Raw genomic sequence first — 15,028 nt, forward strand, 5'->3', positions numbered from 1 at the left:
AGACAGCATATAAACTAGTTAGGCTTTTAAATGCCTTTCTAGTTGTTTCTGAAACTTTATTTATATTTATCTGACAACTCTGTGGCATAAGAAACTGAATTCATTGAACTCAGTTTCTTGCAACTCATACCAAAGACCATTGTTTTTTCCTCTCTGGCACAAAGAAGAAATGTGTATTTTAAATTTGGAGATTCTATTCTCTACCACAATATTACAAGCAAAAGTCCCCTACTGTATCATACCTGATTTCCTAAACACAAAATAATTTTTGTAAGCATTTCCCAATTAGATATCATAACAGCAGAATACAGTGTTTTTTAAGCAATAGCAACATCTTAAATATCAGATCTTTCCTATGTTGACTGAATGCTCTAAAGTTAAACTAATTGGTTTTTCTCTATTTGTTTGTGTAACACTGACAGAAAATTCACATCCTTATCAAAGAAACATGTTTCCTAAAATATCTATGAATATCTGAAAGGCCTGCTAAGAATTTCTTGTAAGCATTTGCTAATGGTGAAAGCTTTCAAAGACAAAAGAAAACAAATAAGCAAAAACCTTAGTGTTTTTTGGTCCATATTTCACAGAAAAACTGTACACAGAATACCTTTATTCTTCATTAAAAAAGGGAAGAAAGGGAAGAGAAGTGAGAGAAGCCAATCACCAGCACCCAAGCACCACTAGACAAAGTGTATTAAACAGAACACTTTTGAAGGAGAGAGATCCAAGATGGCTGATCACTAGCAGCTCGGGCACGTAGCTCCCAGTGAAAGCGCAGAGAACGAGAGGACGCCACACTTTCGGACGAATGTTTGTAGCTCACGGACCAGGAGATTCCCAGCGGAGGAGCCCCACGGGTCGCCAGTGCGACTCTTGTGGCCGGCGCGGCGGTTTTGCTGGCGCCTTAAAGCGGCAGTTCTTGGTGCAGAGTCCGGAGATTCCCGGGCAGAAAAGCACCATCAATCTTAATACCGCAGTCTTGGCCGGCGCAGTGGATTGCTCAGTTTTCGGCGCTGGGAATCAAAAAGTTGGACGTCCGCTCAGAGACCTAGTTAGAAAGTCGGTAATTACAAAGACGACAGATGGATAAATATATAATCAAGGGAAGAAAGCAGCCTAAAAAGGCAGAGAATACTCAAAATCAGAATGCCTCTCCCTCCACAGGGGATTGCAATTCCTCATCAGTAACGGAACAAGGCTTAATGGAGAACGAGTGTGTTCCAGTAACAGAAGCAGGTTTCAAAACGTGGGTGATGAGAAACTTCTGTGAATTAAAAGAACTTGTTCTAACGCAATGCAAAGAAACTAAGAACCTTAAAAAAAGGTTTGACGAAATGCTAACGAGAATGGACAATTTAGAGAGGAATATAAGTGAATTGATGGAGCTGAAAAGCACCACACGAGAACTTCGCGAAGCATGCACAAGCTTAAACAGTCGAATTGATCAAGCAGAAGAAAGGATATCAGAAGTCGAGGACCAGCTCAGTGAAATGAAACGAGAAGACAAGATTGGAGAAAAAAGGATAAAAAGGAATGAGCAAAGTCTCCAGGAAATATGGGACTATGTGAAAAGACCTAATTTACGTTTGATAGGTGTACCTGAATGTGATGAAGAGAATGAATCCAAGTTGGAAAATACTCTTCAGGATATCATTCAGGAAAACTTTCCCAACCTAGCAAGGCAAGGTAATATTCAACTCCAGGTAATACAGAGAACACCACAAAGATATTCTTCAAGAAGACCAACCCCAAGGCACATAATTGCCAGATTTATTAGGGTTGAAATGAAGGAGAAAATACTAAGGGCAGCCAGAGAGAAAGGTCAGGTTACCCATAAAGGGAAATCTATCAGACTTACAGCAGATCTCTCAGCAGAAACCCTACAAGCCAGAAAAGAGTGGGGACCAATATTTAATATCCTTAAAGAAAAGAACTTTCAACCCAGAATTTCCTATCCAGCCAAACTAAGCTTTATGAGCGAAGGAAAAATTAAATCCTTTGCGAACAAACAAGCACTTAGAGAGTTCACCACCACCAGGCCTGCTTTACAAGAGCTTCTGAAAGAAGCACTATACATATAAAGGAACAACCAATATCAGCCTTTCCAAAAATATATCAAAAAGCAAAGAACATTAATACAGTGAAAAATTTACATCAACTAATGGACAAAACAGCCAGCTAGCATCAAACGCCAGTATTAAAGTTATATATATTTCAATTGAATAAAAAGCCAAAACCCATCGGTATGCGGCATCCAGACCCATCTTACATGCAGCGATACACAAAGACTCAAAGAGAAGGAGGAAGATTTACCAACCAGAGAGTAAAAATAAACAAATAAACAAAAAGCAGGAGATGCAATTCTCGCCTCTGATAAAGTAGACTTTAAAGCAACAAAGATCAAAAGAGGCAAAGAAGGACATTGCATAATGGTAAAAGGATCAATGTAACAAGAATAGCTAAAGATTCTATAGATCAACGAGATAGAAAATTAACAAGGATATTCAGGATTTGAACTCAGACCCGGAACAAGTAGACTTAATAAACATTTATAGAACTCTCCACTTCAAATACACAAAACATACATTACCACCTCACACCTATTCCAAAAGTGACTATATAATTGGAAGTAAATCACTCCTCAGTAATCGCATAGCATTTCATAGCTTTAAATGAAATACTGGTTGGCTGTTTGTTTGTTATCTTCTTCCCTTATTCCTTCCTGACTACATCATTAAGTATAATTATCAGTATAAAAGAGGTTTTCAATACCCATTACTAAATTGCATTCTAGCCTGGGCAAGAAAGCAATACTCCCATTCTCTCTCCCTCTTTCTTTTCCTTTTTCCTCCTCCCCATTCTCTCTCTTTCTTTCTCTTCCTTTTTCCTCCTCCCCATAAAAAAAAAAAAAAAAAAAAAAAGGGAAGAAAGGAGGAAAATGGAACACGTAGAGACCACTATAATGATGTGAAATGAAAAGGTTAACTAACTGAGGCTGCGCACTGAGTCAGTGGCAAAAATGGAAAGTTAATTTTCTATCCTGACTTTTCATGCCCTTGTTCTACCTCCTTAAAATAAAATATCCTGTAAAGCACAGGGCCAGACATATTATGACATTTATTAAATTATAATTATAGTATAGGAACAAGGTCATTAGAGACATTATGACTGAATTACAAGGAAAAATCGTTTCATGTTTAACTGGTATTTAAAATTGGACACTTTAAAAGTATGCATTTCATAAAATAAGCTAACTGGAAAAAATATGCAATTAAATAGAAAACATTTGGTCACATGAAAACATTTTCTTAACTGCTTTCCATTAGCCATGGACATTGTATACATTGCAATGAGAAGGTTTTAGCTGACATATAATGTCTTTAACTATTAACGTTTTTTCCTTTTCTAGATGGTTTGAGGGCTTTAATTGGGAAGGCTTAAGAAAAGGTACCTTGACACCGCCCATAATACCAAGTGTAAGTAGACTTTCCAGCTTATAATTGTATAACATGCTTGATGGTGTTTATGTCAGTCAACAATGATCTGCTATCTTTAAAGTTTAATCCTGTTATAAGGTTAAACAAACTATAGGAAAAATGTCACGTTGAAATAATGACATATTCTAAAATCCAAGCTTAAAAGCGGATAAATTTGGGGATAGTCACTGTAAATATGTTATACTTTTATCTTTTTTAACTCTTCATTTTAATTCAGATTTCCTTCATTGATGAACATAAGTTAATTTTTAGTATGGAAAATGTTCAAAATATAGAAACAGACACAAAAGTTTATAGTGAGTTTACAGCAACCAGTTTCAGCAGCTATCAGTTTTGGACCAATGTTGTTTCATGTATGTCTCCACATAACTCCTGCCCTCCCCATGTTACATGGAGGCACTCTCAGGCACAATGATGTGTCTTCATCCTTCCTTCAGGTTCTAAAATAAAACAATAATTCTTTTTCCTTGACTCTCTTTTTTTAAAAAATCAAGTTTTTTGTTAAATAGTCTACTAAATTCACTGTTTATACTATATTAATTTAAAATAGATTTCAGCAGATTGCATTTATATTTTTACTCAGTATTGCATCTAGCTAATAAAATGTGCAGCATCTTAATTATGGGGGGAGAGGACTACTTTGTGGTCCTGGGACTTTCATTCGTGTTTCCTCTCTCTAGGACTAATGCAAGACTGCTATTTGTACAGAAACATTTTCTCTATTCCATTTTTTTTTTGACACTGGGTCTTGCTATGTTGCCCAGGATCCAGGATAGCCTCAAACTCCTGAGTTCAAGCAATTCTCTTGACTCAGCCTCATGAGTAGCTGGGACCACAGGTGCACACCATGAACTTGGCTCTATTTTCCCTTCTTTTAAGATTTATTTCTATTCTAATATTTGTTTGTTCATAAGACAAAAATAAATAAATAAATAAAGGATTACAGACAGGGTTTCAATGTGTTGGCCAGGCTCATCTCAAACTCCTGACCTCAGGTGATCTCCCTGGCCTCCCAAGTGTTGAGATTATAGGCATGAACTACTGCGCCTGTCCTACATGATCATTTGTATACTCTCATGGCATCTCTTTTTCTTTTCATAGCTCTAGCCAAAGTTTATTATATAGAAAGATTTTTGTGATTATTTTTCATTATATATAGATTTTTGAATTATATATAGATTTTCTGATTATTTGTTTTAATCATACAATTTCTTACTTACGATGGGTATAAACTCTGTGAGGATGAAAACCATGTCTATTTATACTCACCACTGAGACCCTCAATACCTGCTACATAGTAGACACTCAAAAAAGTAGTCACTAATAGGGAATAAATACAGAATGTGCTTAAAAATTCCAGCTGGGAATTCCACACACACACACACACAAAGTGCATTCTCTCCTATTTACAGGTTGCATCACCCACAGACACAAGCAATTTTGACAGTTTCCCTGAGGACAACGATGAACCACCACCTGATGACAACTCAGGATGGGACATAGACTTCTAATGTATTTCTCTTACCTGCTTCTGCCTTGCTGAAGACAGCTTTTTCTGAGACACAGCTGCCAGCAAACCTGAAGGAAAGAGAGAAGATTAGTGCTCGGGGTCACCATGATGCCTTTGTTCGATGCTGCTCCAGTAACTACAGTGGCATTAGGACTTATTGCTTAGATGACAATAGTGCTCTTTACATGTTTTCTGTTTGAACCTAAAATAGCAGTTGACATGGTGGTCCTGAAGCAAAGCCTTTCACCAGTAAAGAGATGTTTTCTATTGTTGCAATGACCTTGCTTTGCTCTGATTATAATTTGAAAGACTGTAGGAAATACTTCAATCTAGTATAAGAGTCTGTACCTTGCTAGAATATTCAAGAAGATGAAAGAATAATATATTGGGTACAATAGATTACTATGGTACAGAAACTAGGCTATTCCCTTTCTTCAAGTGAAGGCTGTGGGATCTATTACTGCAGGCCGGTGTATATACCATACAAAAGAGGATCACACATCTGTTGGTCACAGAGCTCATGTCACACCAGTACTAGAAGTTTCATGATTTTATTTCCCAGCAGTGCTGATGACAAGACTGAATGTTACCTTTTCTTTCTGACAGAATTTAAAAATTGATAGGATAAAAGCACAACTGCTATAGATTCTGCTGAGACCTCTCATAGTAGGTATATATGCATTTTCACAGAGGACTGAAAAATAATGCATGATATTTGGGTTTTTTTTTGATAAATTGGCATGACAGAGTGGAAAAAAAAGCGATTCACAAAACCATTTCATATTTTTAAAAATACTGTGCTTAAAGATGGTCCTGGAAGTAAATGACTAGCAGCCAATTGGTTTTACCTAACATACCCTCAAACTGAGGCTTAAAGTATTCCCTTTTATAAAAATAAACCCTTGGGGTGGGGTGGACTGGGGAGGGATTAAAACCCATCCAAAAAATAAATGAAAACTATATAGGTGCTATGTATATCTTTCATCTGTAAATGTCAGTGTCTGATCAGACAACACAAATTCAAATCATTATATGTGTAGCCAGAATCTCAAGCATTTTCACTGAAGTTATTAAACCAAACTCCTGTCCAATTTCACTTATACAACATTGTCAGTCTGGAGTTGAGAGACAAAGGTGATTACAAACCTATTTGAACTAGCTTTTTGTCTTAGGCCTGAACCAAAAACAAACAAAAGGCAAAAATAAAACAAGAAGGAAAAACAAAAATAAAAGAAGTAGAAAAGACAAAAAAAGAAAGCCCAAAGTCAAAGTTATTAAGATTTACAGGTTTACCAAGCCAGGAACATTACTTATTTGAGGTCAGAGAACAAAACAAAAACCTGGCCAGGTGGTGATTACCTTTTTGTGAATAGGCTGAGTCCATCCACTTCTCCAAGTAAGAAAGCAGTACAGAGGAAAACAGGAACCTGATTTAAAAAAAACAAGTTTTAAGTAGAACAGAATTACTACAGTTCTGTGATTTCATACTACCTAGAACAAACTAGATTTGAAAATGTCAAACTAATTTACTTTATTCACGTGGAGAAAAGAATCTGCAAATTAAACTGAGTCCTTTGCTGGCAGGCCAGTTGATTATTATTAGCTGTAATAAGTAACTCAGCCATTTGGAAGCTTTTCCTGGACAAAATTGCGTTATACCTATGAAAAAAATATAAAACCTTTCAAGCTGTCATTCTGTTTTGGCAGTGTGTGAGTTTGGTATATTAAATTGAGGCTTTTCTCAGTAGTTTTCTTTTTAATCAATCAAATGTTAACATTTCTGTAAGAATAAGTCCAATTAGATCATTATACCTTAACTAAGAGGGCATATATTATGAATTTTCTCTGAATTTTTCAAACCCAAAACTACCTTAGAATATGATATCTTATGAAAATATAATCTTAAAAATTTGGAGGATAAAATGAAAAGGGAATAAACTTCAATTAAAACTTTAATCCTAAAATGTTATTGTTATTCTTGTGTTTCTGGAGTTTTCTCTCCCTTATAATTTCTCCAAATTGGTCTATTTCCCAAGATATCCACTGTTTTCTACATATTTTAGAATATAAAATTAAATATAACCTAAAATAAAGCTACGAATGTTATTTCAGTTTTATATTTTTTTAATTGGCCTTTTAGACATATATAATTCCAACATTATAGTCAATGTTCAGTAATTTTTGTTGAAAGGTAATGTGGTTTAGGCACGCTAAAGACTTGCTAGGATATTGAATAAACCTTGTTATTTGGAGAGACTCTGCTTCTGTAACTTTTCAAAAATCCCCAAAGTCCCAAAGATTAGCACTTATTGTGGATTTTGGAACTATGGTTCAAGTCTAAGACAACCAATATGAATAAGTTCAGTGGAGAAGGAAGAAGTAGCATTCAGCACGACGTAACTGTAGATTGTTTCTCCCACTTGTTACTGCATCTTTGTTCATTTCACCCATAGCATTGCATTAGGTTTCTGAAGCAATCACCACAAAATAAAGGTAAACTACATTTTCCAGGATGTACCAACAGAAAACATTCATCTAATTTTCAACATTGAATTTTTAGGATATAAATCTTGTCTTAATGAAGACTCTAGGGCTAAAATTCATGGTCAGTTCCATAAAGTGCATCTCCCTTTATTTCTGAATTTTTCATAACCCCTCTGTTTTCTTATACTAAAGAACATCTGCATAAGTTAGGATAGTGCCAACTTGTTTGATTTGTTAAATGATTTTCTTGTTAATGTGTTGAGTATGGGAAATAAGGGCTTTCTGTGTGTCTTTGACTCACAGGAAAACTGAAATTGTCAAGGGAAGCAACATGAAAATAACTGAGATAGATCGAATACATTCGAAAAAATAATTTCTGAAATAATGCTATACATGATTTTTATGTTTGTTTCTTCTTTCTTACTAAGATATGAATCACATCCATATGGCATTCAAAACAAATTTATTTTGATTATATTCTTTACAAGTCATAATTTTTACCTAAAATTGTGGAATATGCATGTGAATTGCACATGTGTAATAATGTATCAACTTAACTATTGAATTTTTCCTGTTTGATTTTTAAATGATTGAACTGATGGTAAACAAATTTAATGAAGTCAGATACCATATTGAAAACAAGGATATTAGAACTGATTTCACACAATAGAAGTGATCTGTGCATTATCCATAACATTTTCTTTCACAATAGGACCACAGACAAATATTTATGTAAATAGATATTTTTGTGTGATATTTTGTGGTACATATAACTTTTTTATTGTTTCACAGCATTATTATTTCATTTTATTTGTACTGAATAATGTTTTTAGGTCCAAGTAGACTTGAACTAATGTCATATTTGTCAGTATTATTGAAAATTATGTCAACTGTACTGTTATTCATCTGTCCATAGTTTAGAACATGACCTGGCTATCTGGCATTGTTGCAAGTGCCTTAAATTCATGGCATCCTATTAAAAAAACAAATTTGGTGTTATGCTGCATGACAAAGACAAACACACCTCAAAATGTTGTCCTTTCTTAGCTTGCTGCGTTTTACAGTTCTTTCTGCTAACAATTTATAAGTCTTTATTATATAATATTGATGAATTACAGAAATGATGAAGTTGTTCTCTTATTTCTGTTAAATGTACCAGAGCTGTGTATCTGTTAATGAGATACAGCGTCATTTCTGTGAAATGTATAAATGTATGTGCAGGTCAAATTAATATATGACATACTATCAGTCTGTATACAGGTATTCCTGTTTTGCTAAGTTGTGCAGATTCTGTAAAAATAAATTAGTGCAGTCAAGTTCTAACACATCTCATTTTATAGACTCCATTGACAATGGTCCAACCCAAAAGAAAAATTGGAAATGACTGCTAACCACACCTCGTTATGAAACCAATGATGAAAAAGACAGTTGGTGCACCTCTCAACAAAACAGGATGCTTTCTCTGAGTTCTTGTATATGCAAATCATTTATGAGGCAAGTTTTCAACAGACGTAGAAAGCAAAACATTGAAAGTGTGTTGTTAGCCCTCCTCTCTGCCCCTGCATCAACAGATAGAGCTCTGGGACCTTGGCAATGACTCAGAGGTTGGGGCTTTCTGAGTAAAGGGACATTTCTTTAAGCATCATCTATCAAATTTATTTCAATGTATGATGTTTTTACAACTGGTCAGTTCTTTTGTATTCTTTCGGCTATGGTTATTTGATTGTCCTCTTACAATTTGTTCTACATGAAAGAGTTCTTTGTTAGTCAGAATGCAACAAACTGTCATCAAATGGTCATTGACCACTTGCACTCTTTTGATGTAGATTAAAAACTTTTTCATAAACTTATCCTGCTTTTATTTGCTCTGTATTTTTCCTGCAGCTGTAATTGCTGAGTGCCTGTTGTATACTTTATAGAGTTGAAATAAAAAAAAATTACTTTTGAACTTAGTTGATGTTTAATTCTAGACAAGATTCCAAGAATAGAATTGGTATATCACACTAGATGAAATACCAGGTTGTAGAATGTCACTATAACAAAGTATAGAACACTTATAATCCAATAATTCTTCATGAAATAATATATTATAATCTAATATGAAACTAATCCAACAAAACGGTTGTAAAGAATTCATAACAATAATGTTGGGCCATCCAGTGTGAAATACAAAGTGAATATAGATATTCACACAAACTCAGAAATTAGCAGATTGCTGCGCACCCACCACCGCACAGGCCTTTTCTGGGCTATCCCTAGTCCAACTCTGTATTAGGCAAAACAATCAAAGGGACAATTCTTGTATATTACTACATGCTAGGAGGAAATGATTTCACATAAAGCGCAACTTCATGAGTATTTGTCTAAGGATTTTTCACCGGATTATTTTGCTCCATCATATGCACAAAGAAGAAAGATTTTAGGGGCAATATGATTACAACAAATTCAACTCTCCAAAGCCTGATTAAACATATTCTTTCTACATCCCTTTGTTCTTCTCTGCAGTAAATGATGCACGCATTAAAACTGGCTGAAGTATAAAGATTCTCTCAATTGTATTGTTTTTGTCTTTTCGAGCTCACATTGACAGTGACAGTGAGTTGAAAACTCTTGTTTGATGAAAAGTAGAAATTCAGTCCAGTTAACTTTTTCAAACAAAGCCAACTAAACCACTTGAAAAAAAAAAATACTATGTCATGACTGCATATCCAGTAATTTCATTTCTTCTGCAAATAAAACTGTATTATACACTTTTAACATCCGTCCTATGATTTTTTCATACCCTTAATCTGAGAATGTTTTTCCTTAATCCTGAAAGGTTTTTGTTTTTGTTTTTGTTTGGGCACTAATCACACAGTTTTGGGAGGAGCATGCAGATCAACACTCATAACCATTAGACGGATGGTAGGTGAGGGGGCGTCAGTGATGGCGATGATGTTACATCTACATCACTCATATCTTGGGCATACTAATTTCAGTGGGACTAAATCAGCATGCAATTTTTCAAGTATGACCATAGGAATCAATTATAAAGTTGAGATAAAATGGATTGATTGTGTGATCAACCAAATGATACCCAAGTGCAAATATTACAGTGTTATACCACAGACCTACCTTTAGATTCTTAGTTATAGCCTTGTATGTCATGCTTATGATATAGGCCACCACACTGTTTCTTTAGTGTGTGGTATTTCAGGGGTGGTATTTGAGACAGGGCCTCACTCTGTCACCCAGGCTGGAGTGCAATGGCACAATCTCAGCTAACTGCAGCCTTGACTTTCTGGGCTCAAGCAGTCTTTCCGCCTTGGCCTCCCAAGTATCTAGGACTACAGGTGCACATCACCATGCCCAGTTAATTTCACACTAATGTTTTTTTTATTGAGTCTTATTGAGAGTTTTCCTCTGTGTCTCCAAATCTCTCCTTTCTAATTCAAAAAATCCTATAAATTGATAAAACAGTAATATTTATCTCTGGCAGCTGTTTTTTATCCAAGGTGAGTCTATGGAGCAAAAGACAAATCTATCTACATGCTCGTTAGCAAAGCCAAACAGGTTAAGCCTCAAACTTGTGCAAAACAAAGTTTACAAAGAAAAAAAAAGAGAACGAGGTATCACTAACAACCCCAAAGTGTGACCACAGATTTTATAAAAATTCATGGACAAGCTCAAGGCATAGGATCTAAGCCAGTGTTTTTCAAACATTAATGTCATAAGATGTATCTGGGAAATAATATAAAAACATAGGTTTCCAGGATAATCCAAAGTTATTTTGAGATATAACCCAGGAATCTGAATTTTTAACCAGCACCTTAGTATATTTTGATAGAAATATATATCTCTATGAGAGAGAAGCAGGAGAAGAACATTCATGGAGAAACATTTCAGGAATGGTAGGGTAAAAGAAAAAAACAGGAAAAAAAAGTCTGTAAAGAATCATGGACATCCAAAGCCTATAAATGCTCTCAGAAATATTAAATGGTATTTATATTCCACCCATAGAAGTGTCCTTTCAATTAACATATTAAAATGGCATATTAATAATAAGCTACTTTTTGTTAAGGAATAGACCCACGTCTTGATTTACAAAGCCAAAAATATATATATGTATACCCACCTCTGGCATCTGGTACATCAGGGCAGGATATTAGGAGTTAATTTGCCTGAGGACTCTTTGTCCTCTGGGGTAAATGATACTGGTGACCTTAGTTTCTGGCTCAGCTGGATTTTGGCCACAGTTCATCAATGTCTGATTTCCCTCCCCGGGGGACTTTTCTGTGCCATGCAAATCAGGTTTGGCTTTTTGACTTGCTTTGGCCATTGAAAAGTGAGCCTTGTCACTGCAAGCAGAAGCTTTAAGAGCCAATTCTTGCTTCATTACATTCTCCTTTCTGTGTGATGTTGTGATCAGCATTTCCTCAACAGTGGCTGTCCTGTCAGCTTCAGAAGCAGAATAAGGGCAGTGATTGGGAGTGGAGCCCTCACCAACTCCCAAAGGCTTTACAGTGGAATATATTGCTGTTTTGAACAAGTAAGATTTTGGCTTTGTCTATTTCAACAGGATTTCACCTATTCCAACTAATACAACTGTCACAGATGAAAGAAAGACAAGGCTAGGGTGATTTACCACTGTGGAAAATAACAGGCAGAAAATAACAGAATAAATCTTTAGACCCTGAGTCACAGGCACTAAAACCTGCAGTGAAGACTTGAATTCCCCCAAATGCCCAATCTTCTGACAGAAACTACCTCAAACCTGATATAGCAAAGATACATTTTAAAAGAGTAATGGAAGGAAACATTTTAAGAGCCCAGACCATCTAAAATTGGTGCAATGATTTACTTGGGTGATCTGTGTGAAGACTTTCAAATTCAGAAGCACTGGTACTAAAGCATGAGAAGCAAAAAGGGCAGTAGAAATTATGTCAGACATGGAATTGGGGGATTTATAATTCCTATGAAGAACATGATTCTTCAAGATTTCTGGAAAGAGGTGAAAGTGGAGAGCTGTTACAATAAAAGCAGATTAGAATAGGAACAAAATACTATCTTAACTATAATTCTAAATGTCCTCAGTTTTGCTAAATTACATGTGCCACAGATTACTAAGTAAATTGAATTACTTACGGCCTTGGTTTTTTGGCCCATAAGAAGATTATTAAAGTTATTTTTGGTAATAAAACTATGCTTTTTACTTCCTTCACTTACAACCGCCTTCCAGGGGTTGGCAAACTATGATACATGAGCCAAATTTGGCTCACAGCCTGTTTTTTAAAATAAAGTGTTATTGGCACAAACATATTGTCTAAAGCTGTTTTCATCTTACATCAGCACTTGAGTAGTAAGCTAGAGGCTACATGGCAGTTAAAACCTAAAATACTTACTATCTGGCCCTTTCCAGAAAAGCTTGTCAATCTCTGATCAAAAAGGAAAGGCTTACAATGAGCTGATTTTCAAGTTCAATTCTCCATAGAGCTTCAGGACATTGAAGTATGTCTCACAGTCTACCAGCATGGATAGGGAGCAAAGTACCTGGATTAAGAAGAGGGGATATGCAGGAAGTAGGCACCACAGGTTCCAGATTTCTAATTCTGATTCAGCCAGAAAGATTATAATATTATTTGTTTTACGTATCAGTTTAACATATTCTAATGTTAAACCACCCATATGTATTTATGTGTATATATATATATATGTGCGCATATGTATATATGTATATATAAATATGTTATTATTTAATATGTATTTAATATTCCATTGGTATATTTGCCACTCTATACAGTAGTACTATTAAACTGGCTCAATTAACATGGTTTATAAATGTTAGTTATATCTTATGGCGTACTCACTCACTGCCCTCCCTCCCTCCATCCCCCTGGCTTTTTGTCTTCAAAATTGTTTTGGAACATTAAAGTCTTTTTATCCTACATAAATATGAAAACCATATGGTCAAGTTTCATGAAAACACCTTTAGGATTTTGATTAGATTTATTTTTAATTTATAAATTAATGGGAGAAATGATAACCTTATGATTTTAACTTTTTCCACTTGTGAGCATTGTTTACAGTTTATAGAATATCTTCAAAAGCATTTTCTAATACAATTCACATACATATTGGGTTGCTATTAAAAGAACAGTTTTTTTGAGACATAGTCTCACTCTGTTGCCCAGGCTGGACTGCAGTGGTGCTATGTCACCTCACTGCAACCTCTGCCTCCTGGGTTCAAGTGATCCTCTGGCCTCAGCTTCCTGTGTAGCTGGGACTTACAGGCATCCACCACCATGCCTGGCTAATTTTTGTATTTTTAGTAGAGACAGAGTTTCACAATATTGGCCAGGCTGGTCTCAAATCCCTGAGCTCAAGTGATCCATCCACCTCAGCATCCAAAGTGCTGGAATTACAGGCATGAGGCACAGTGCCAGGCCAATTTCTTGTATAGTGCTCTTATGTCCACTGTCCTTGCTGAAGTTTTACTAATTAATGTCTATGTCTATCTTTTGGGTTACTTCTAAAGATAATATTGTTGTCTCTGAATAATGAAATGTTGGATTTAACTCTTTATAGTTCTAGTTGGTAAATTTTTTTTTCTTGAAGTAGTGGGATGGCTAGGACCCCAAGTAAAGGTATAATAATAGAATTACTGTTGGCATCCTTGCCTTTTTTCTGATTTTAAATTTCATCATTAGATGTTTGATATAGGTTTTACACATATGCCCATGATCGTATTAAGAGAGTTTTTAGTTTGTTGACCTTTTTAAAAAATCAAAATTCTTTTTCAGCATATATTAAGATGGTCACATAACTTTCTTAATCTTGTTACTGTGGTCGACTTGGCGTGAGATGTATAACAACTCTAATGATAAACCAGCCATGCCTCCTTGACATGAATTCAACTTTGTCGTCACATGCATTTTGAATATATTGATGTTTTAGATTTGCCAATGTTATATTTTATTTATTTATTTATTTTAGAGACAGAGTCTCACTGTCACCCAGGCTGGAGTGCAGTGGCACAATCCTAGCTTACTGCAGCCTCAAACTCCTGGACTCAAGTGATCCTCCTGTCTCAGCCATCTGAGTAGCTGGGACTATAGGCACACACCACACACAGCCATTTTCTTTATCTATATATCTACATCTATATCTATATCTATATATAAAGATTGGGTCTTGCTATATTGCACAGTCTAGTCTCAAACTCCTGGCTTCAAGTAATCCTCCCACCTTGGCCTCCAATATTATATTTCAGAGTTTTCTATCTATGATCTCAAGAAAGTAGCCTCAAATTCCCCTTTCTTGAATTATCCTCATCTGGTTTATGTGTAAAGGTTATACTAGACTAATTCGTTAGGTTAGTCTTCTCATCCAGAAAATAAATATATATGGACATATACTCCATTACTAGGAACTGTAAATTAAAAAATCAAAATAAACTATTTTCATTAGTCAGACTTGCAAATTAAAGTTTAAAAGTAGCACAACATTGGTTAGAATGTAGAACAATGTCAAATTTGTATATACTGCTGGGTACAAATGG

General features: G+C 35.3%; 1 protein-coding gene across 3 annotated transcripts in view; it reads left to right on the top strand.

Moving 5' to 3' along the window:
• PRKG1 (protein kinase cGMP-dependent 1) overlaps positions 1–9,439 on the top strand; it is a 1,342,437-nt gene extending 1,332,998 nt beyond the window's left edge. For all 3 annotated transcript variants that reach the window (XM_021671726.2, XM_012467589.2, XM_012467590.2), the window contains 2 exons: positions 3,410–3,476; positions 4,910–9,439. In XM_021671726.2, the coding sequence (XP_021527401.2) occupies positions 3,410–3,476; positions 4,910–5,008 (166 nt within the window). In that variant the 3' untranslated portion in view covers positions 5,009–9,439. The remainder of the gene's footprint in view (positions 1–3,409; positions 3,477–4,909) is intronic.
• Positions 9,440–15,028: the final 5,589 nt, after the last annotated feature.

The sequence above is a fragment of the Aotus nancymaae genome, unplaced genomic scaffold, assembly GCF_030222135.1.
Source record: "Aotus nancymaae isolate 86718 unplaced genomic scaffold, 86718_ANA_hifiasm-v0.15.2.pri h1tg000010l, whole genome shotgun sequence".
In the NCBI taxonomy this organism is placed as follows: Eukaryota; Metazoa; Chordata; class Mammalia; order Primates; family Aotidae; genus Aotus; species Aotus nancymaae.